The following is a 23,385-nucleotide window of genomic DNA, read 5'->3' on the forward strand; positions in this document are numbered from 1 at the left end:
CATTTTTCTGTTTTCTCTTAAACACAAACAATTATAACATTTTGGCTATACAAAAGTTCAGGTTGTGTAGCTATTAGCTCATTCTTCTATCGGTTTAAAATTTTAATGTTTCTTTCGTATTATATAATGATTTTTTTAAATGTATGAGTTTAGGGGATTTTTGTGTGATAATGATTGTTGCACTCCTTGCAAAATAATTGCTGAGGGTCTCAAATAACACAAATTCCACCAGCTTTCAGTGTAATTTCTGATGTATTTTGGGGGCTTTCTTGTGTGATTCTGAGCTGCAGTTGACAGTATAGCGTGGYACTGTTTCACCTTATCAGCAATTTTAGGAGAAATTTTGCTCAGAGACTTTCACTGTTCCTTTCTCTCTAAACATTCAGGTGCAGTGAGAGCTGGCTCATGGCTTTTTCTTCTGACCTGTGCACTGATTCAAAAGCCAGCCATCATATATCACCTTTTTTGGACTCTGCTGTAGTCCTCTGTATTCATACTTCCCTATAGCTTGCCCGTATTGCAGTTCTTGTAAAGGAATTATTAGTAAATAGAAATCAGCAAATTTTAAAGAACTGATAAATGGGCACAACATTCTGCCATTTCCTGCCTCTTGCTCCCTCAATATGTTCTCTTTAGTGTGGTGATTATGTTGCGCTGAGCATTTCCCCAATTCCTGGCACAGTTCGTAATGGTAGGAAATAGGTTAAAAGTTAAGAACACCAAATAAGTAACTGAGACTGTAACAAATCATATACCTCGTGATGCAAGGAAAACACCTCTGTTGCTTCCAGAATGCAAAGCTAACTGACTGGCAAAAATGAGACACTCAATTTGTTCCTTATTTCTACTTTCCCTTAAATAATCAGACCTGTTTTTCTTTTTTCCATTCAAAATAAATCTTTTTTTTTTTTTTTTTTTTTTTTTTTTTTTTTTTTTTTTTTTTTTTTAATATATTTTCTTTCTCTTTTTTTTTTTGGACTCTATTGCTACTCTCATCCTCTCATCTTACTTACATAATCTCAGTGCACTACCAGAGTGATGACATGCTAATTCTCACAGCAATTTGCTCAGACGTGGACAAGAAATACTAAAAATGCAGTATAATTACAGAGGCAAGGGTCTGCCTAAGTGGAAACCACATAAATAAGGGTTATTAAAACAGGGGCAGTAAAAGGAATAGAAATTGGCTATATGTCATGATTATAAAATAATTTGAAAGTACATTTAAAGAGATCTAGACTGCAGATCTGATTGTGGATGACTGAAGCCATCTGCAGTTTTTTGGGGCCTAAATCTAAAATTYAGCAGAGCACATATTGTTCATCATGATGGCTTGTTGGTTATTGATTGCTGTTAAGTTTTTGAGGGGATATGAAGGTGGCCTCCATTCAAGAAGATGCCAGTTTTGTCTATGAATGAACATTCATATCCTTTCCACTAGTTAAAAATGAATAATTTGCCTTTGTTTTGTTTTGGAGTCTGCAAGTGTCAGAGTTCTCTGTGAGCTTAATTAACAAAGGGCCCTTCTGGTAACCAGCTAGAAGCTGATGTAGATGATGTGTTACTCAAGAAAAGTATTTATTATAACAGAATTCAGTCTCTTCCTAAAGTGTAAGCTTGCAGTCTTCTGTTAGTTCCATAACTGACTTCCCTTTCGTTTTGGGAAGGAAGAGATAGATGAAAATCCCTGAGCTGATGAGGATGCCCATAAAGATAAGAAGAAAGAGCCAAGGTTTTCCTGGAAATAAACCATAGAAAGAGAAATAAGCCTATTTTGGTTTGATTCACCCTTTTTAGCATCTTGAACATGATTTCATGAACTAGTAATGTAACCACTACAATACAGAAGAAAGAGTGTGTGTAGTTAAGTACATTGTCATGTGGCGTCTGGAATCATCCTCAAAATCTCAGGTTGCAAATGTTGAAATTTGAGAGACCACAGATCAGTCACAGATATTTGTCCATGTGGGGGAAGCAGGAGAGTTTCTACAGCTGGATGTAGATACGAAACACTGCAGAGAGGTTGGAGACTTGTTTCTGGACAGAGTTTGTGGTCTGGAATGCAAGAGAAACTGTTCTGTATCTAAGTAAATCTTCAAGAGTATCAGAGCATCTAACATAAAGCAAAGACCTTTGCAAAAGCATTTGGGAGAAGGCTATGGTGTGCGACCAGGGCATTAGCAGGACAGCTTAGCTTCTGTAGAAGAAGTTCTAGCAAAGTGGAAGTGATGACTTAGGGAGAGAATAAAGTAGGACCTTTGGGAGAGRATCCTGAGCGTCAGTCCGACAATAGTCTGCGTTGGCACATGAGGCTTGCTGGGGCCAAGGTGAGAGACTCGACGGTTTGCTACAATGATGACAATATTTTTGCTTTTTGGCAGTTAAATCCAGTTTGTTTTGTCCCTGTGATATGAAACCTGCGAGACTTCAGGTGAGAAACAACGGGAACGAAATACTTAAAAAACCTCTTGCTTACCTGAAGGGAGAGAGTGACTATGAGGACAGCAAGCACAAAAGCCATCTTAGCGTAGCCCTTCCATAACAGTGTTTTCCTGCCAAACCACTCAATAGTAAAGGTCTGGGAGAGCAGGAAAAACACACGCTTCACTGTAGACATGGCTACAGCTCAGGTAACAAACTGATACAGTACAGCTTACACAGACTAAAGTGGAGAAGAATTCGCAGAGGCCAACCTCTAGGGATATATATGGAATAAGACCTTCTCCAAACTCAGCTGTGCGCAGCATAGACCTAGAAAACACAACAGGAGAAGAAACTGTCACTGAAAGCAACAGATTGCATGTGTGACATCACATTTAACATAAGGACCTGGAGGCAAGCAAATGAGGTAATTTTGCATCAGTGACCTGTTCTTGTTGCCGGTTGTTGAGAGTATACTTCATTTCAAGAATGGGTTAGGAGTGGAACGTGTCTTTTTAAAGCTTTTCACATGCATTTGACATAAAGAAGCTGCTGTAACTAGAAAGTGTCAATCCTGATCATCATCTGTTTCAAGTCTGCTGTGGTGCAGGAAAACCAATAGGTGATGTTGGACCTACAGAAGTGAAATAGGGATCTTAATGATGGATGGATGAATTCCCTGGGGAAGATGAGGGAATTCATATGAAGCTTTTTTGTCTCTTTTCACTGTTGCTACAGCTGTTCCAGCCGTGATAGTTATGATGCCAGTTCTAGTACTCTGTTTTGTTGGCTGGCAACTGCAGGCTCTTAACAGTGATTTTGGCTCTGAAGTGTGGGTTTGTACTGAAATAAATAACTTAAATTGCCAACTTTTTGGAGGTGACAGTCACAGCAGTGAATCTGAAGCAATAGTACAGAGAGGAGAAAGTTGAAAGAAGAAAGCCTACTTTAGTCACTTAGTCTCTCTCCTTTTGAGAAAAATATAGGCAGGGTGAAAAGTTAAAAATGATTTAAGAAGTTGCTTGCAGAAGTAGGAGAAATAAGGAGACCTTGGCATGAGGTTAAAGCAACAAGCAAACATTAATATTGCGGAGTTAATTGTATACTATCTGGTTTATCATTAACTGCAATAGATGCAGTAATAGCAAGCATTTGGAAGAACAGGCTTGGGAAAGACCTCCTCAGGTTTGGCACATAGGATTTGTGGAATCTAGGAGAATGAATGCTTGAGATGGAAGGTTTCTGAAGCAGTAAATTAGTGAAGGTGCCTAGCAAGGCTACTCATGATGGAGTGACTTCCTGCAGGAGACTCTGGAGTTAAATCAGAGTGAGCTTGCCTGGATTTCATAACAGAGAGACAGAGGAATCCAAGATTAATGCTTCTAAATCTGACATAGCACTGTGTTGGCACCCAACGGTCTGCCCCCAGCATTATTGCAGAATAAATGTGCATAATTCCTTTTCTTAAATAATACATTGCATTTATATAGCATATTGCTAGCTCAGTGAAGCTRCTTCTTTCTCTTTTGGGTAGGTGGATAGTGAATGCTCATTTTCCACCTAAAGAGAGGTAGATGGAGGGAAGAAAACATCCAAAGCCAGGCGGAAGCCAGTTGATGTCCTGGAATAAATTTCAGGACTACTTTACTCCCACCAACATAAAACTTCTTTTTCTGTGGCTACAAGCTTAAACTGCAGAATTTTCTCATTGATATGCAGGAGTTGCTTTAAGGCATGAGGGGGGAAGATACTCAACTGCGATAATACTAGAGAATTGCAGAGTTACGGTAACAATAATCAAAATGTACAGCGGCCAGAGGAGAGTTTGGTCTTTCATCGCTTCCAGCACTCAAGATTTTGATGTTTTTCATTGCTGCTTTTTCTTTTTGCAGATCATCCAGTTCTACCTGATGATCTCTCTCACCCCACAATTTATTCATGGATGTACAGAACAAATAGGAAGGCTTGATATAATTCAGTAATCATCCTGTTGGTAGCTGTACATTTATTTAGATTGCTAATTAATTAGACCCCTAAGGTTTCACGCATGGTGATTATTAGTGAGTATGGGGTGAGAATACCAGTGATGTAAGTTTATATGCATGAAAACTGTATTCATAGTCTTGTAGAAAATCATGCCCTATCTCATAGTCATTAGTATTTAACACTTAACAGTTAGTATTTAATACTTAACCCTGTGCCATTGTCAAAACATTGGTACCTGAGAGCAGAGAATGCTCTGCTCTTTCTTTCAGTGTCTAATCACATGGTCCTTGTTGCAGCACCTTAGAAGTGTCTTCCTTGAATCTGAATCTAGAACCTAGGATGACAATCTCTGGCAGCTCTTTACACTGATTGTAAAGCATCTTGGTTATTTAAATGGCTTTTTATTTGTGTGCATGTATGTATTCAGCTAGAATTGCATACACCCTCTGTATCCTGATGGATTTACTGGAAAGAAAGTAAACTGAAGATTGATCTAATTTACTCAGTTTGCTGACAAGGTAAGATAGCTCATGGAAGGCTTTCTGCTGTTCCAGTTAGATGGTTGTGGTACCCAAATTAGCTTATTTAAAATTATGTTACATAACATCTGCACATTTGAGGGTTGTGAAGTCTCCAATGGCCACCTGTAACTCACAGAAGAGAACTCCTTAATATAGGCCCTCTCCTGTCTAGACCATCAGGGACCCATGGAAAGCTCAGTCTTATGTCTCAATGTCACTAGCTATTGGCTAGGTTTTCCACTGTTGCTCTACAACCTAGCTGTCGTAGCTACTGAATAGGTAATTTTTTAGAGGATTTTTTTGAGACATATGGCTTCCTTTGCAGACATCTGAATTGTGGTAGTCACAGCTGGTGTCACTTGTATCAATACTGTCCTATCTGACTCTAACTGAGCTAAAACAAAAACAAAGGATGGCAGAGTGACCAGCTGAATCAGTGCTGCAGTGCCAACACAGGCCAACAACAGCAGCCACAACGAATCAGTTCCCAGGAGTTCACTAGAAATTATAAGCAAAAAAAAAAAAGTAAAATGGTCAACCTGGTCCCCTAGTGTGCATGCTAGCAGCATCATATTTTGTGAGCAGACCATCATCCTTGAGTTGTGTGAGGTCCCACCTGCGCTGATGCCACAGAGAAGGTGTCTAATTGTAATCATATCAAAGGATTTGAACAGCTTACAGAAGCCCAAGAGAAATGCAACTACTATGATAAGATTGTTATATAGTAGGTGCTTCTTTCTGTAATGGTGCACAAGAAACTTCAATGGAAATAGTAATCAATACAAAATGCTTTTTTACTCCATTTGCAAATATCTTCCCTGGTAACTCTGTGCTGTATTTCTAGGATTACCATGTCATCCAGCCCAGAAGTGCTCTATTCCCTTAGGCTAGTTATAAGGCTTGCTTACTCTTGGGYCCAAATTGGGCATGAGGTCAGAGACCAAAAATCTGTACTGTCGTGAGAACTACAATGAGATCTTTAATAAAAGCATCATGTTTCTATTTTTMTATTTTATCACCTAAACATCACCTAGTGCTGCACACTCTGCATTTAGGTGCTTTTTCAATACTGATTTAGAAAGAAATCTTAGCCAATGCTAACTCTCCCTTTAGAGGGAGAATATTTTGTACTGGGGCCCACAGGATTTTGGCATAACGATGTAATGAAACACTTCACTTTACTATGAAGCTTCTAGCATGTGTGTCCATCAGATTATAGGGACAGCTGTGGTTTAGGGAGATGAGTGATCACTGTATTTATAAGAGAGGGACACAACAAATCTAACTTCAGGCTCTATCTGGTGTTGGTTAGCAGTGTGGGTGGTGGGGAGATAGAGTTAGGGAGATGCTAAAGAGTTAGGAAAATCGGGGAAAATTAACTGAGGAAGGATGTGTTGGAGTAGAAATAGAGTTGGAGATTTAAGTACTCTGGTATGGGAAGGTCAGATGGAGAACCTGCATGGAACAATGTAAGCACAAGTAGAATCACAGCTGAAAATATAAAACAAAGTTACAAGAAGCAAAATATGAAGTGCACAAATGCAAAAAGGTATGAAGCACCAATGAATTAAGGCAAAAGAGGCAACCAAGGCCAGGAAGAGTGAGAGGGGAGAAGTAAGTTAGAGGGAAGGTAGGTGCAACAGCATCTGCTGAAAGAGTGTTTGCCACCCAAGAGTTACATACATGACAGCAGAGTACACTTGCATGCTGAGTGCATTTCTGGCAGCTGAGAGGGCTTGGCAGTTCTCCAAAGGTGAGCACACTGAGACCAAGCTTTTGAGAGGAGTCAGTTTAGCGAGGTGTTATAGGAAGTGCTGATAGAGCCCTGAGCCATAAGAAAACCCAGAAGATAATGATGTTTAACCCTAAACTAACACTCGCTCTCTCTGGTGCTTTTGGAAGGTTATTTGGTTCCTTCTGAGCCTCATTTTCCCATTCATGCAATAGGAGACAAGTAATAATGCTCACTTACCTATTTGTGAATATTGTATAGATGGTCTAATTAAAGCTCATTTGGAAGTAATGCAGTATACATACTAAGTGCTGCAACCTGTTTGCATATGTAATTTTATGCATCCTCATGGACCAGTGTGGAGCCTCAGATTTCACTGTCATCAGGGATACTGGCCATTGGAGGGTGCCAGTGTGTTAGCTGGGTATGGGTCAAGGTGAAAGCTCAGTTTCTGTCTATATAAAATACACATCTTCCCTTCACCAGGAAAATGCACATAAATAAATCAGGCTTACTGAGCTTTGTATTAGTAAGGCAGATACTGACATGTTCACAAAGTGCACTTGTTATTCAAATTACTAGCAAATGTTTCTCCTACAGGAATAAGCAAATCATTTTCAAGTATATACACTTTCCATATTTTGTAGTTAGAAATCCACTCCCGAGACACCCCAACAATCCTGCTGTGTTGTAGACAGAGACTGTGGATGATCACAGCACTTTGAGGGTCTCGGGCTGCAGGGCAGAACTGTATCGTTCCTGCCAAGTTTCTCTGATAAATTTTCTAATATGCTAAGAAGGAAAAAGACAATACTTGTGAAAGCAATGTATTGCTCAGAGCTGTTCCTCACTAGAGAAAGGCAAGGGGAGAAAGTGTTTAAGTTAGATAAAATCCTGTACAAAGTTGATTGATTCTGTAGTTGAAAAGACCAAGAATAATCTTGTTCCTCCAGTTCTGTAGCCACAGTGAATTCCTGCCAAGATGTTCTCTGAAGGAGGAAGCTCTCTATTTCACCCCTATGAATGCCCATGCTGCAGTGTACCAAGACTTGTGATACAGTGAACTGGGAGCCGTCTGAAACTTCTAGAAGCACCTTTTTTGACTATCATTGCAGGTAGAATCAGAGCCTAGAGTCTGTTCCATCCATTCATCCCTCCATCTATGCATGCCCCTATGGGATTTCTAGACAGGTCTTGATAGGCCTTGCTCATCACTGTTTGGAGAATGAAAAAATTTTGACTGCTCATGTTAACATCTTTTAAGTGGAGGGGTTGTTGTGTTTGTTAGCTGGGCATGCTCACGCAAAGGCAGCCGCAGTCTAGCTCTTACTGTTTTCTTCGGCACAGAAAGGGTGTGGAAGAAGCTGGGAATGAAAAGTCAATGGAAATGCTCATTTAGTAAATTATTTTGAGAAGCACAGTTTACATTTTGACTCCACTAGCAATGATCTCTGAAGATACTGCATCTCCTTAAAGCTTTTCTTTCCATGGACAAGTAGTTGATCCTAGAAATTTGAAAGCTAGTTGTGAGGGATYGACCAATTCCAACACAGAGGGCATTACAAACAGTCTCTGGTACYGAATCTGCAAAGAACAGAACAAGCTCATCATGAAAGAACCTGATAATATCATAGTCCCATGTTCTCTGTATTTCTAGGCTATCACTTTGTTCATTAATGCTTTAAAAAAAAACTTAGCAGAACATGCAAAGTGTCAACACAAGAAAGATCTGTTGGCTAAAGATTCTGGATTATCTATTTTATTTTTCCTCTTTATTAATTAATCAACAAAAGCTTCATTTTCAAATACATAATTTCTTGTCATTTTTAGGCTACTAACTGGGAAAGTTAAATAGTATCACAGATGTATGTGGGAAAGTGTGAGAAGAGGAAGAGAATGGTATGAAACTTCCTCACTATTTAAATACCAAAAGGCTTATTTGCCTTTTTTTTTTTTTTTTAAATCAGTTTCTTCACCCAGCTGGAACTTCCTTCAAAGTTTCCTTTAACTCAGAAAGTTCATTTTGTGTCTTTTGATTTTTTTGTCATTTTAAGTGATACCTCTAAATTTTACACTAAAAAAACTTGAAAGATGTTTGGAGAACATCCATTATCTGCACTATTAATTTGAAAATAGCGTGGCATATATAGATTGTATTTTCTTTATGAATGGTAATTGCAATAGACTGTAAAGACAACCTCCCAGTTTTTTCTACAGAGCTTCTGACAGCTTAATACTACCAGGAGATCCTGCCAGCTGTAGTACTCACCAGTTCTGAGAGGAGCTTTTCCATCTTTGTCRAAAGGGTGGCTGTTCCCAGGCAGGCAGAGCTCTGTGAGACTTAGGAAGTATTTTCTGTCATGCCTCTTCTGCATGGTACTGCTTAAGTAATCATCTGACTCCAAGACTGAGGTTAATGTTTTTTTCGTTTTGTATCYGTTGAGTGATGGTTTGTAGTTGGCAGTAGCTGGACAAAACTTGGAATTGATGGATTAAATATTTCAGTGACCCAACAGGAGAGGACCCTCTGAATGGGAAGATTCTGTAGTATAAGTGCGCTGTATTTTGATACAGGGGGTGAAAACCAACTTAATATAAAATCTAAACCAGGTTGTAGTTGCTGGAACATACACTGGTGCTTTAGTATCAGAACACCTTCTATAGACTATTCCTTTAGAAGTAACAGGTACATTATACCGTTAAAACTGATTAAAAGACTTAACATTTGAGCAATTTAAAAACACATATATGCTTTATCAGCTCGGTTACTGATGTTCTAGTCTCTGACCAAATGAAATGTAATTCTCTCATTCATCGGAGAAGATTTTAGATAACAGACTTGGTCTGTTTGTAAGAGCAATTTTATTGTGTTCTGGAGATGCTTTCTCTTCAAGGAGTAGCTTCCCAGAAATCTTGTGAACTTAACTATTCTTTCACCTAAGTGGAAGAGTTTATGTGGTGCTTAGTTGTTGCAACAGAAATGCAAAAATCTAATTTCAAGTTTTGTCAGAAAAATGGAGGATAATTTTGATCTTTTTATATCATGTTTTAAAATACATATTTATTTGGAAAATTTTAATAGGAAAGAAAGCTCCCTCAAACTCAATACTGATTCAGAGCTGCAGCCCAGTGATATCAATGTAGTTAAATTGCGGAGAGGTAGGCCTTATGGTCCTGCCAAACAGGGTGTCATCTGTAACTGTGGCAGAAAACGGAAAAAGAAATGGCAGTCATATAAGTAGGCAGAAGAGTTTGGAGAGTGAAGAGATTAGATGTTGCAGTGGACAGCAAAATTAACAGCTCTTGGGTAGCAGTAGTACATGGATGCTGTGGAGCGTAGCAGTGGTAAAGTGTAGTACTACATGCTGATGTATTCTAGTAGATTATAATGTGTCCTAATGCAGTACACAGCTAACAGACATTTTGCTATCACAACTTCTGCTCCTTGTCTTGAGCAGTTAATTATTTATAAAGTAAGCTGAGTTTTTGCAGTGTCTGCTTTCTCAGCGAGACTCCCTGTCTCACTCCAGGCCTCTGTCAGCATGGCCTATGTGCTTGTTCACCTTTGTGGCTAAACAGTGCTCTCTGTGAAGAGGGGATAGTGCATACTACAGAAATTTGCTCCAGATTTTGCTCTGGCTGATATGCCTGGAGAATGCAGCCAGTTTGCTCCAGAGGTTGCAGATGAGAGTTCATCCCTACTAACTGCCCAGGGGTCGGGGCTGACCCCGCACAGTCATTGCTGATACAATCAGGAAATGCAGCTCCGTGATGTCAGCTCAAGCAAATAGAACAAGATTGAGTTTTCTGTGTTTTTGTACATGACATTTGTTCATTTGCAATRTTAATAATCAATTCTAGATCTGCTACAGTGTGATTTCAAAAAGAGATGACAAGAAAATTGTTTGCAAGAGTTATGTTTACATTTCATCTTGCTCTTAAACGTAAGCAGAGTTTTGTTACAAAATACTAAACACAGAGTCAAATGTTTCTCTTTTAAAATGACTGCAAAGGAAAACAACATAGTATAAAATTGATGTGTTGTCCCTGAAGATGTTTCTACATGCCAGTTCTGAGAAGTGTCTGTAATTACTAATGTCCTCCTGCTACAGAGGTGTTCTAGGAAGGAACCTGTGAAAATAAAAAACGAAGAGAAGTATAAAATAGGACTACTTGAATTAATGACAAGCTGTTGATTACTTTTTGAATTATATTTTATTGAGAAGAGTCTATGTTAAGGTTTAGTCTTCAGTCTGATCTTGAGACAGAGCTTTTTGTCAGTGGAATTTGCCTATGGAGGCCCATCAGAGCTTGGTGCATAATATATTTTCCCTAGTAGCATTCTTCTCCACGATCTGATGATGTTTCTTCTTAAAATGGTATGTTTTGAATTCTTCTGTGATTTCTATGATTGACTTTCCTTTTGTTTCTGGGAGGAACAGATATATGAGAATCGATGAAATGATCAGGACACCAATAAAGATGAGGAAGCAAAAAGGACCAAGAGCCATCTGTAGAGAAAAATAGAATATGATGAGTAATTTCCCTAATGACACTTGCCCCTGTAGATTCTTGATTGTTGTTGAGTTGTCCCTATGAAATGAGGAACAAGATGATTTTACAGAAGGAACATTTATTTATCTTTTCAATCTACTCATGAGACAGCAGAGGATGTCTGAGGACTAAGGAAGTGTTTTAGTTAGATGTCCTTTATGTGCCAGAAGCAATAAGGGATTTACAGCATTGATAATATACCAGGCACTGCATCTTTCTGTCTAGGCCAGCTTAAGAAAACAGTTTAAACTGAGACAGTAAAAGAGAAGATCTGAATCAAATTACGTACGACAGCGAAGGGGAAAATCATTCCAGTGAAAGTGAGTCCTAGCCATATGACGATCCCACCAATTACAAAAGCAGAGGACCTTGCTGAGAGGGTGAAGATTTCATTCATGACAGCTACGAAGGCTCCAGCTGAAGAAAAAACATAAAAAATAATAAAAAACATTGTTGTGCATTTTGCAGTCTCCTGGGGAGTTCTAGTTAACCATTTTCCTCAAAGTGAAAGAGCAAACAGATGTCATTGGTCAAACATAGCCCCAGTAAGTCAGAATAGGTAGGATTAATTTTATTTAACTTTCGGCAGCACAGCCACCTCCATCTGAATTAGCCTACCAGATTTCTCCTATGGTCCATGGAGAAAGATAGACATCCCTGAAGTGCAGTTACCTAAGATGTATAGTTAAAATATAGCTGTAGAACATATATAGTTAAAATATGGAGATGAATCATGCCTGAAGGGTCTGTTTCTCTCTGTTGTCCATAGGAGGTGACTGGCTGCAGGTACCATGGAAATTCTATTAGGTTTTCAAGACGTTCACAGTCCTCATATAAAAGCCCTTACAATAATAACAGCCACATTTTTAATGTTAGAGAGTGTAATAACTAAAAGCAGAGTAAAATACTGATCTCGAGAGAAATCATAATAGTGAGCGTAAGTTTGGTTCTGGCATTACCACCATATGTAATTCAGAGTGACATTAAAAGAAGAAGAGAAAGGACAAAGCAATGCAAAGAGACAGAGCTGTGCATGCAATCAGATATCATTCTTCAGTGGAACTGAACTTTATAGGTGAATTGAGAAAGCTCCAGTGTTTTAGGAGGCTATCTCTGCCCTTGGGCAAAGACGGAGATAGGCCAGTTGAGTCTGTGCTCACAGACAACACTTGTGTTCTCCAAAATACAGTCTTGATATATCACGGTCTGAATTGTTTGAAGTTATTTCTTATAAAAATTGTTTCTCTTCATAATTGGGGTTGCTTCAATTTCAGTCAAAGCTATGCTGCTGATTTATCACAATATATGCGCATATAGTCAAATAATKTTTCCATACATCCACCGCCTGTGCTTATCCTGTATAGTCCAAATGTTTCCTGTTGCTGCTTATGTTGTTTTACTTGCCTGGTCCTATTCCATAGGCAATGATGAATAAGAAGATGAGAATAACACTGCAGTAACGCATCCAAAAGAACTGATCCTAGACAAAGGCAAAAGGAGGGAGGAGTACGATAATTAACTTAATAGTGGTACCATAGCTGATCGAAATATATAAGAGAAGCAATATTTATGAAAGTACTAGAAGCATTTACTTCTCGGTACTGTACACAGCAGAAGGCCAAAAGCAGGCTCAGAACTGGCTGCGGTGTCATATATACAGAGGTCAGCTGAACTTCACCTGGGTCTGATAAACAAACTGCAAGCTAATTACAGCATGGGGGAAATTGTTTCTGATTTAATCTAATTACATTATTCAATTAGACAACTTCAGAGAAAAATTTAAAACCCTTGTGAATCAGAGAACGTCTGTGGAACAGAAAGAAGTTAGAAGTTTATGRGCTGAGACAAAGATTGCAATAGAAGATAAATCACTGGCTCTATGGAAGCTGTGATGCACAGTGTGTGTGTGCAGTTGGATTGCTTGTATCAAAGGCTGGGACAGGGAGGAAACTGGTGGTTGTGGGAAGGGGCGATGCACACGGTTCCTACTGGAGGAGACATGAGATAGTAAACAGGAAATATGACAGCAAGGATGCTCATCTAAGGATTTTAAGGACAGTAAAACAAGACACAAGTGTGGTTTGAAGACGTCAGACAAGTAAGCAGAGAGCTTGAGGAAGACTATGCCAGACCAATGGTTTTACAAAATATTTTTCACTGACTATTTAAAAGCCTGATAAAGAAAGGTGAAGTGCAGGATGGGCAAAGAACGGAAAAAGGCCTTACAGAGAGGGTTGTGAGTTTGTATTCACAAGACATTCAGGCCTGCAGTTGTGGAAGGTCTAAGGCTAAGGCTGACATTCTGCTGTCCTGCACAAGGATTTATGATGCAGGGCCACCCCCAAAGATATATTTGCTTACACTCAGTAGAAGACTTGTTTCCAAGAACACCAGTATCAGTGCCATCAGCAAATAACCACCCCAAAGGAGAATCCGCCGTCCAAAACGATCTATAATGGAGCTCTGAGGAATAGAAAACATTTGCATAGTACTAGGAGCATGGTGAGGTCCAGCTGTCAGCCTTCCAACAAATCAGCCTCTTCTTTAGTTCTTTTTACTTTAGAGARCACAAATAAAGTGTTGGTCTCAAATCAGTTATTATATGGAGTTCCTTGCAATCAGCCTCTCTAATACTATTAAGTACCGTTATTCCCAAGCATTGCAGCTACTTGTTCATAAATATTGTAATCAACAGAAGTATAATTCCATTCATAAATATATATATACATACACACACACACACACATATATATACATAGGTATACATAGGTATACTTACATATATTTGTGTGTATATATATGTTTATGAACAACTACACAGATATATATTTGTGTCTATATGTTTGAATGACGTTGAATTTATAGTTGCATAAATGAGAGATTTTTATAAGAAATGGTGGAGAGTGAAGCTCTAAAAGGTAGAAGGAAAATTGGAATAGTATAAAAACCACTTTACAGATTTGTGCAGTGCCACAGAAAATACTCTTTGGTTCACATGGAGAATATTCATTTCTTTTAAGAAAGAATAATTCAAATCACATTTACTTTAACCCTTAAAGCCCTGACAAGGTCTGACTTACACAGAAGATGATAGAGAAGAGCTCGGAGATCGCAACTCCTAGAGATACRTATGGGATTATGCTTTCCTGAAGGTTAGCTGTCCGAAAAATTTCAGAGGTGTAGAAGGTGATCTGTGAAATAAGAGACATTTTGAAAATGAAGCATAGTCAATAGATGTGATTTGTGCTTATCCAGCATAACTTAGAGCTAGTGGAGGTGGCATACCTGCTCAAGATGTGAAAAAATGAAAGGCTAATTGGGATGACAAAAAGGGGTTTGAAAATCTGGGAACAGAAAGGAGTTGAAAGGAGCATATTGCCAGTAGGACCTGAGAGASAGATCTAGTTATGGCAAAGAGGAATAGGGAAAGGACAAGAAAGGGAGTGAAGAAAAAGGAGAACTCGTCAGTATCTGCTACTAATGTGCACAATTATCCAAGCAGTTAATTCTCTAGCCTTTTTTACAGTAACTAAGCAAAAGCTGCTCGTTCACAAAGCCTCTGATGGAGTGGGCACCATTTCGCTGTCATAGCAGCGTACAGAGCTGCCTTCACTGACTGTGTTCCTGGGAAGTGTGAAGAGTGTAAGCTCCTGCAGAGTTGCAAGCTTAACCAAGGTTTATGGAGATAAGCTCACAGGCGACTGACAAAATGACATTTAGAGGAATACATATTACCTAGGCTATATTGGACACTATTACCTTGAATGCAGTAGGCACCAGAAAGAAATGGCTTAACAGGTAAATCTTTGATTTCAAATGGAATGAAGGTTGGATGGCAATAGCTGGCATTCTGCTTCTGGGATATAGAAGTCAAAGAAAGTGGAGACTGAGGAGAGGAGATAAAGAGATCTCTCCTACACAGTATTTAGAAATACCACCACTGGAGTGAAAGCAACAGCACCCTTGCAGGAACGTACACATCCAGTGTGTTGTATCTCTTGTTTTCCCAGCCCAGAAGTTCCCTTAAAGGTGTGAAGACTACTAATGGTGTTACCACTGAGCTTCACAGACAGTGAGTTTTGTGTGAGAAGGAATAATATAGGTCCAGAGGAAAGTGGCAAATTGGAATTATGGCCCTTTGGTTACTAGATCTAAGCAGATCTAAGCATAGAAATGAGGTATACTCAACTGCACTCAAGCCACAAAGCTGCAGACTCAGTAAAAGGAAGAGCACGATGCTCAGCTGCTGACGCACGGATGGTTCTTTCAGCACCTCTAGGACATTCATGATTTTGGTGCCTTTTGTTGCAGCTCTTTCCTTCAACATGTCATCAAACTCTGTGTGGTAATTCCCTTCTCCCCACAGCTGCTTCATGGCTACAGAYGAGACAGAATGAAACATGCTCCTCCATCATCTGATCCACTCATAGTTATGTGTTTTTTAACTTTTAATGGCTTATTAATCTTTTGCAATTCAGTCCATGCGTTACTGAGAAAAGAACTAGAACATCACTTGCTGGGACAAGCTGAGACTGCCCTGGAAAATGGTTTTCAACTTGCTGTAATTTTAGCTGACCAAAAAACATAATTCTCTCTATTAAGTTCAATTTCCCAGAGTATAGTATAACAAATCAAGAATCTAAAGTCTTATTTTACCTTTCAAGCAGCCATTCTTGTCTCCTTTTTGCAGCAGAAGATAGGGAGGGGACTCAGGAAAGAACGGCAAAAAGAGCAGCTGAATCAATGCCACCAATCCAGAGAAGGACAATAGCACATTCCACAAGTCTTCAGTTCCTAAAAGATCTCTATGAAAAGGACATAAGAGTGTATTTACAGTCCAATACAATTATATTCTGTAACTAGTTTTGGGGAATTTTTTKGGGGGGGGATTTCAGTCTAGTTAAATAAAAACAGTACATATATAGACCTGGAAAGGATGAACTGAGATAGAAAGTTTTTAACTATGGAGAGGAAATAGGCCAATACCCTAGTTTTACTGCACGACTGAGATTTTTCTCATAATTTGAAAGTTTACTAAAAATCGTGGGAGTTTGTGTAGTCCCATAGCAGCTCTCTGAATCAGCAAGACAATTCTGCATGAGGCGATCAAGAAATTATCATCAATAACAGATCCCAAAGGCTTACTAAGAATGTTTACATAAAATTATTTATTACTAACTTCAGCAGACGGGTACCTCCAAAGGTGGATTCATCCCTTCTCGAGAGAAGGGTCTATGACTAACAGCAGAACTTCTGTGGCTGGCATGGGGCAGATGCTTTCCTTTTTGAGATGAGGTTAAGCAAGGTAAAAATCCCAGCCTTAGTGTGTCTGTCTCCTTGCTCCACCTCTAGGATGAGGAGGACAGCCCTTTTCTCACAGAAGTATAAAGAAGACAGCTATATAGAAAATCGGGTGAGAAGGAGCAATATAAGTACCGCAATCCAAGAATTCTTGCTACAGTTTTTCCTAGTGCAAGAAACACAGAGGAGGTCACATTTACAAATCCACGCAACTTCTTAGGTGAGATCTCTCCTGCATACTGCACATGGGCATTCATATGTATTCCTTGAAAGGGAAGAAGACATAGGAGGGCATTAAGCTATAGAAAGCAAGGGAGAGGGTCCCCTTTTAATTTCACCTTCAGCCAAAGGTAGCTTCTCCCGTTTCCTCTGAACTGTTTGCTATGTATCCTCCAAAATAAGTAGGTTGAAAATGAATGCCTTACTGCAAGCAATATGTTTAGCTAATTCATCAAATATCTCTCTCAGCAAGACCTAGTGAAGGCAAAGGATAGCTTATTATTATACTGTCCCTGCCCAGGGGACAAACTAGATCATGCGATGGATTATGTGGCCGGTTGCCTCAAAGTGAGGCATGATCTTACCTTTTCCCAATCTGTTCCTTCTCCATGGGGTTACTCTGCATGCCTGGGTACTCCCAGCAGGAAGATTTCTGTATCCACCCCAAAGAAGTCACATTAACATGGAGTAGCAGGAAGTCCTACCAGCACAGATGCCCTCGAGGAAGCGCCCGATCAGGATCATCTCAAAAGATTTGGCTGTCTTACTGAAACCAGTGTGCAGTGTGGCTACTATGAGGACCAGATCATTGAACAGCAGACATTTTTTCCTACAACATATGGAAACATACGGGTATGATTCAGGTTTTACTTTCTATCTAACATCTGCCTGTTCTCCTCTGGATTTAGAGGCCAAGCCATGGCCATCTTTAAATTCACTGCATATAGGGCAACGTTTTCTGATTGTGAAAAGTCATGATGCTTTTCCAGAAGATTAGAAAGGTGAAAACTAGGCTCCTTTTTTCTGTACTAAGCCCCTGTGAGCACACCATAATGCTGAAAGAAATTCTTGCAGAATAAGGAATGATCTTTTTCATGTCTTTCTTGTAGTCCATGTTCCCATCCCAAGCACAGTACATGTTACATGTCCCTGGAACAAGGGAAATATGGCTGTACTGAGAACTAGGTTCACTGCCCACCTCAATCTAGAGAGTTCTGGATTTGTTCTGTTATTGTCACCCTCAAAGAAAGGGTTCTGAGTGGGGCCTGAGGGGCTTAACTTCACTGCAACTCTGACCGTCCCCACGGAGGACTGAACTTGCAAAATTTAATTGATATTTATCACCTTCTGCATGGCTACAGTGCTGCACTATTGCCTAATAAAGAAACTTCAGAGATTGGTTCTTAACTAAAAGTACAGCAAAAGTATAAAAATAGGGTGGCATCAAAAATTATGAAGAGGGAATCAAAAACATGCGTATTCTGGTCTCTCTAATGGACCTGGATGTAATTACACTTTCTGAGCAGAATTAATTCTGCACCAGTAGGGGACAATGAGAATTCGCATATCCCTTCTACTAGACAAACAAAACTTATTTAWTTGCTTCCCTTGTTCCATCCTTGGTTAGTGACCTGTTGGGAAATATACTTACTTTCCATATTTTGCAGTCAGGTACCCACTACACAGACACCCTATCATTCCACCTATACAGTACATAGACACAATGAAGGACCACAGTAATGTGAGTGTCTTCTGGTGCAGCACAGAACCATATCTCTCCAGCCAGGTTTCATTGATAAACTTTTGTATGTACTGGGACAGAAAAGGAGATTTTCATTACTCTGAGGCACTATTCACAACAATTCTTCATTATGTTTACAACAAAAAGTGAGAACAATAATCATTACTGAAAACACGACTATGGAACTCTTGTTAGCAAATTAGATAGATTGATATTAGCCACAAATTCCACAAAATGTAGCTTATTACCACTTAATATGTCAGCAGATCAGTTTTGAGCAACTACTGGTCACTAGTAGGGTGAGTGGTGGAATCTGTTAGGGAGGGGAAGGCGTTACGTATGCTCTACTTAGGTGATAAAGCGGAAAACAATTGCCACTTTTGTTACTGCTGTGTACAACTAAATGTATTGCGTGTGGAAACAGGAAACGCAACATTGCAAACATTCTCAGTGAACTCTGCGTTTGTACCTCAGTCTTGACAAGATATAGTATTAATTTAGCAGAATTAATACATTATTTTATTTTATTTTATTTTTATTGTTTCTTTTCTTTTGAGTGGAGATAGGTGAAGTTAAGATTAGGTCACCAAACTTCTCTCATACAGCTTAAACAGCGTAAGATGCTCTTGCAAAAATTAATTATATTGTTTAATCTGTTGAATCCTGGCTACCTCACACCAAAATGTTAGATTGTATAGATTCTTGTGAAGTGCAAGTGTTTTTGAGTGCAGGTAGCGGAAATAAAGAGGAAAAAGGCTGAACTGAAGCTTGAGATTCAGTCAACTAGTTTTTAACCTTTTTCTCCATGGTATAATCTTTAAGGAGTGTGCTTCAATATGTTGTTGTCACACATTGCCAGAACTGCTTGACAAGACATTCTTCTCTAACAAAAAAAGTTAGAGATTTTTTATAAAAGAAAAAACATAGTTTAAAGGACAGCCGAGACTTCTGTAGTCCCTGCATTCATCTGTAGATCACAATAGGAGTACTACTGGTTTTCCATTTTTCTCAGCCTTTCTGATACTCTGTGGGAATATTGTCTTTGGAGTACAGCTCCAACGTTCATACAGATTCCCTTTGACACTGGACAGTATAGGATTGAAAAGATTTGGGAATAAACTCACATAGTAACACCTGACAGATTTTTTAGAGCGTCTTCAAAGTGTTGGACCTAGTCCCACGAAGACCAGTTACAGATAGGATTTTATGAAGGCTTTGCTTACCGGGGAAGCGTAATTCATCACAGACATTTGAAAACCAGATAGGTGGGTTCCTCCAATTCCTAGCACCAAAATCATTAGTAATAGCTTCCGGTATTGAACCTGCCAAAGGTGATGAAACACATCCTATCAGTTCGTGATAGTAGCATGGCTTTCAGAAACAAGTTAATATATGAGAACACTCGTATGAATGAATGAAAGAGACACAGAAGTCTTTACACTTCTGTGGTTAAGGAAAATTGCCTGGGAAATTGTTGTGATGCAGATCTGTAGGTTTTTAGTGTTCTTCCTCTTGTTATTGACAGACTGGGAGGATTCAGCCTCTAATTCTGTTACTTTTGCCATAGAAGTTAAAAGAACTATAAAAATCTTTTTCAGATAATTTGTGTTTGCTTTTGTGCTAGTAAGAAACTATGGCTTTCTTGAATCCCTTCTTCCTTTCAATCTTGTCTCTTCAGAGACTTTGTTCACCAGTCTTCAGAGATTAAACAAGTCTGTCCGCTTAAAACCATTATTTTTTTTTAGGCTCACTATTATTATCTGCACAGGAAACTGTACATTCAGAACCCCTGTTTAAATGACTCCTGTTTGGAAAGAAGACCACCTGTACTCCCATGATGTATGCTGAATTATAGAGCACTCTTCACAAGCACGTATGTTTTCAGGCATTTAGTCAAGTTATACGCTAAAGAGAAGAGTATCCTCAAATATCCTTGAGAGTGCAGGGCTGTAGGATGGGAGTTTTTTTTTTTTTTTAAATCTTTCTCATGCTATTGTTTTCGCTGTCCTGCTCAAAATGCCTTTTCTTTCCTGGTTTCCTAAGTTCCCTCTTAAGCATTTCCCACTCTTTTGTATTTCTGATACATTTTATAGAGATAGCGTGAAGTCAGTCTGTCCTTTCAGGCTGGTGTAGAGGCATCTCACCACACACGATTCTCATGTTTTTCTTTACTGCATTTGTGCCAGTCCCCAGAATGGGATAAGCTCACTTTTCATYCAGCCTTTCCCCTCTTATTGCTGAATGAATGTTGTCCCCAGCAGGTGCTCTTTTGTTCGTTCTGGATAAAAGAAAGACTGCTCGATTCCCTTACTGTAATCTTTRAAGAGGACTAAGTGCCCTATGCTGCTGTTAGTGACTAGGGCTAGAAGATAAGAAGATGGATACTCACCACGTCTGAGAGGAAACCAGCCATTTCCTCTTGAAAGCTCGCCTGCTCTGAGAGCCCTTGTCAAGTCTATCAGGTGAATGATCAGTTTTTTAAGCTTTGATTATAAGAAGCTGGGATCATAGCACAGAAGTTAAATTCTAACTACTTGGCTTTTCGTGAATTATGTCCTCGTCCAGCACTGACCAGGGTTTTTTCTCGATGGTTTAATTATTTTAAGGCCCAGATCTGCCAAGCCTATTACAACATTAGTAAATGTTTATCCTTTGTGTGTCTGGAGTGTTCGCACTTATTTGCACTGCTAAAATGTATGAGTTCTTGTTACAGGGATATATTTGGATGATCAGATAGTGATTATTTTCTCTTATTTTTGGAGTGCATTGTGTATTCAAGTTTACAACAGACCAGAATCTGTCGATCTTTATTTAGGAGAAGGGGTCTCTGAGGAAGCCCTGCACTGTTCGCTCCTACCCTGAGAAGCAGGAGTGGAGAGTCAGATGGTATCATCGTCTTTCCTTTGAGGCAGCAGGCTTGTTCTTCACCTCTCTGACAAACATCTTGGGCTGAAGGTGTTTTCCTCCTGTCCAGCCAACTACAAAGTTAAACTACTTAATACGTAGTTGCGCTTTAATGCCTGTTTATTTAATGCTATAAGATTTTCATTTTGCTTGGAATGATGTGATCCATTTCCCAAGTTGCAGAACATGAGCTGTTGGCACGGGGAAGGAACCCTAGTCCTTGGCAATGCTCCGTTCTTTATAGGGGGTCACACTATTTACTAAACTGCTCCGAAGCCTCACTGTTCTCATTTATAATAGTGGGGATGGTCTAGTGTACACCAGTGGGGAGAACTCATTCTATTCTGGCTTGAGGTTTAAGTTTTTTTCACCTTTAAAATTTGATTTTGAATCGACTAAAGACCTGATTAGGTACAGAGGATGTACATTAATTTTTGCTGCCTTCAGGCTTCTTTATTTTACATATTTACTTCTTAGAAATGTTTTTGCCATATAACGTTCCGTACTACATTAGATACAAGGCATTTCACTTTATACTGCAAGTATTTAGCTGTCTAGGTTTAGTGCTGGAAGGGGAAGTAGGAAGGTGGGGTTACAGCTCTGAAGTCAGCCCAAGCTTGGCTCAGGAGCTCCCTGGCAGTACTCGGGAATACCATGCTGGTGTTCGCTTGTCATGTGGCAGTGGCTGTGGACCCAGCACAAACAATGCTCTCCCTTGAGCTCTGTCCCTTCCAGGCTGGAGGGAGCGTGCTGAGTCACACCTCGACCTTTCTCCTCTCGGATGTCCCGGTAATACTCTTTCTCCAAACTCCCTGCCTGGCTATGTTGTTGTGCAGCAGGACAGTCAAATATTAAAGGTGAATTTTTCTTCCTTCCACCTATTGTATTTTAATCTTCCCTGAAATCCTCATCACCTCYGCATCAGCTGTAGTGGTGTATTTCATTGCTTCCTCTCTCAGCACATCTCCTCAAATGTTCTCGCTTCCTCTTCTAAAATACCCCCAGATCCACCTTTCTGTACTACTGCAGAGTAGTCCTTATTTAGATTTTCCCTGTCCTTATTTAGATTTTCTCTTGCTTCTTACAAATTCTGCCCCAGTCTCTAATTGCTTCAACACTGGCCACTGATACCCCCTCAGATAAAGATTTTGCTGTAATGCAGACAAGTGCGGCCAGATTGTACTGCTGTCCTCTGGCCTCTCTTACTCCTGCCCTGGAGGGGATGCCGATCTCATCTGCCAGGCTCAGTTGGGAGGATCAGGCCAGAGCTCTGTCCAACAGAGTATCCCAGATCTAGCAGGCCCGAATAGCTGCTGTAGGCAAAAGCATAACAGCTAGGTGAGTGTGAAAGCAGTTCTTTCACCTGTATGTTCCCTCAGGCTCCAGTGATGCCCAGTTCTGGGACTTTGTTGGCCAGGGTAACGTCCATATGTATACTCCTTCTATGAATTTATCTAGTTCCTTTTTCAACTGTTTTAAACTTTTATTGTCCCTAACTCCTGTGACAAAAAGTACTTCTAAGGGGATACTTGAACATGCAGTGTATTTTCTGTCAGGACACATGAAAAGCTGCTTTTGAAACCATTGTCCCCTTCTTCTACTGTTTCCTCCATTTTATATTTACTTTCCCCTTGACTTTTTTGATTTCTATATCAAATATGAATGTCATATCTCAGCTTCCAGACCTTTCCATGCTGTACTGTCCCTTTCAGATCTTCTTTTATTTCGTTTCCCTCTCAAAGGGGTTCTGTGAGACTAGTAACAAACTATTTTGGGGTTGGCCCAGACAGCATGGCTTAGGCACCTTGGAGTGTGGCCATGGGCTGGGTCCCAGTGAGCCTGCATAAACCAGAGGAGGAAGGGGAATTTGCTCTTTGAGTTGAGGATGGGAAGTTTGGCTGCTGGAAGGAGGCTCACACATGACTGGATCTTTCTGGAGGGGGGTTTAAACGTGCTGTCTGTGACCAGATTTTAGAGCCCTGCTCCTCATTGTTCTGTTCTCTGTCTTCCTCTCAAAATACTCATGCAACTCTCCCATTTGTGTCTTTCCCCAAACTTCTATTCAGTGCTTTTAATGTTTATATGAAAAAACCAAGAACTTAAGTGCCTAATAGAGTTCTCAATTATTTTCCTAAGGAAAAGGAAAGAAGGAGTCTTCCCACTTAGGGTCTGAACACTGTAAGAAATGTACTTATTCTAGACCCAATACATAGCTCACCTGATGC

The 23,385-nt window shown here is 39.6% G+C and overlaps 1 protein-coding gene across 1 annotated transcript; it reads right to left on the reverse strand.

The window, feature by feature from the left end:
• Positions 1–10,856: 10,856 nt before the first annotated feature.
• Positions 10,857–20,669, reverse strand: LOC146595397 (solute carrier family 2, facilitated glucose transporter member 11-like). The gene is made up of 12 exons (XM_085305861.1): positions 20,646–20,669; positions 19,480–19,578; positions 18,167–18,327; positions 17,220–17,344; positions 16,651–16,780; positions 15,871–16,019; positions 15,404–15,591; positions 14,295–14,405; positions 13,576–13,677; positions 12,619–12,694; positions 11,504–11,631; positions 10,857–11,171 (listed from the first exon to the last, which is right to left on the reverse strand). The coding sequence occupies exons 1-12, from the start codon at positions 20,667–20,669 to the stop codon at positions 10,965–10,967; spliced, it is 1,500 nt and encodes a 499-aa protein (XP_085161987.1). The 3' UTR covers positions 10,857–10,964.
• Positions 20,670–23,385: the final 2,716 nt, after the last annotated feature.

Source organism: Rhea americana, unplaced genomic scaffold (assembly GCF_003343005.1).
Source record: "Rhea americana isolate MKP2758 unplaced genomic scaffold, rheAme1 scaffold_227, whole genome shotgun sequence".
Lineage (NCBI taxonomy): Eukaryota > Metazoa > Chordata > Aves > Rheiformes > Rheidae > Rhea > Rhea americana.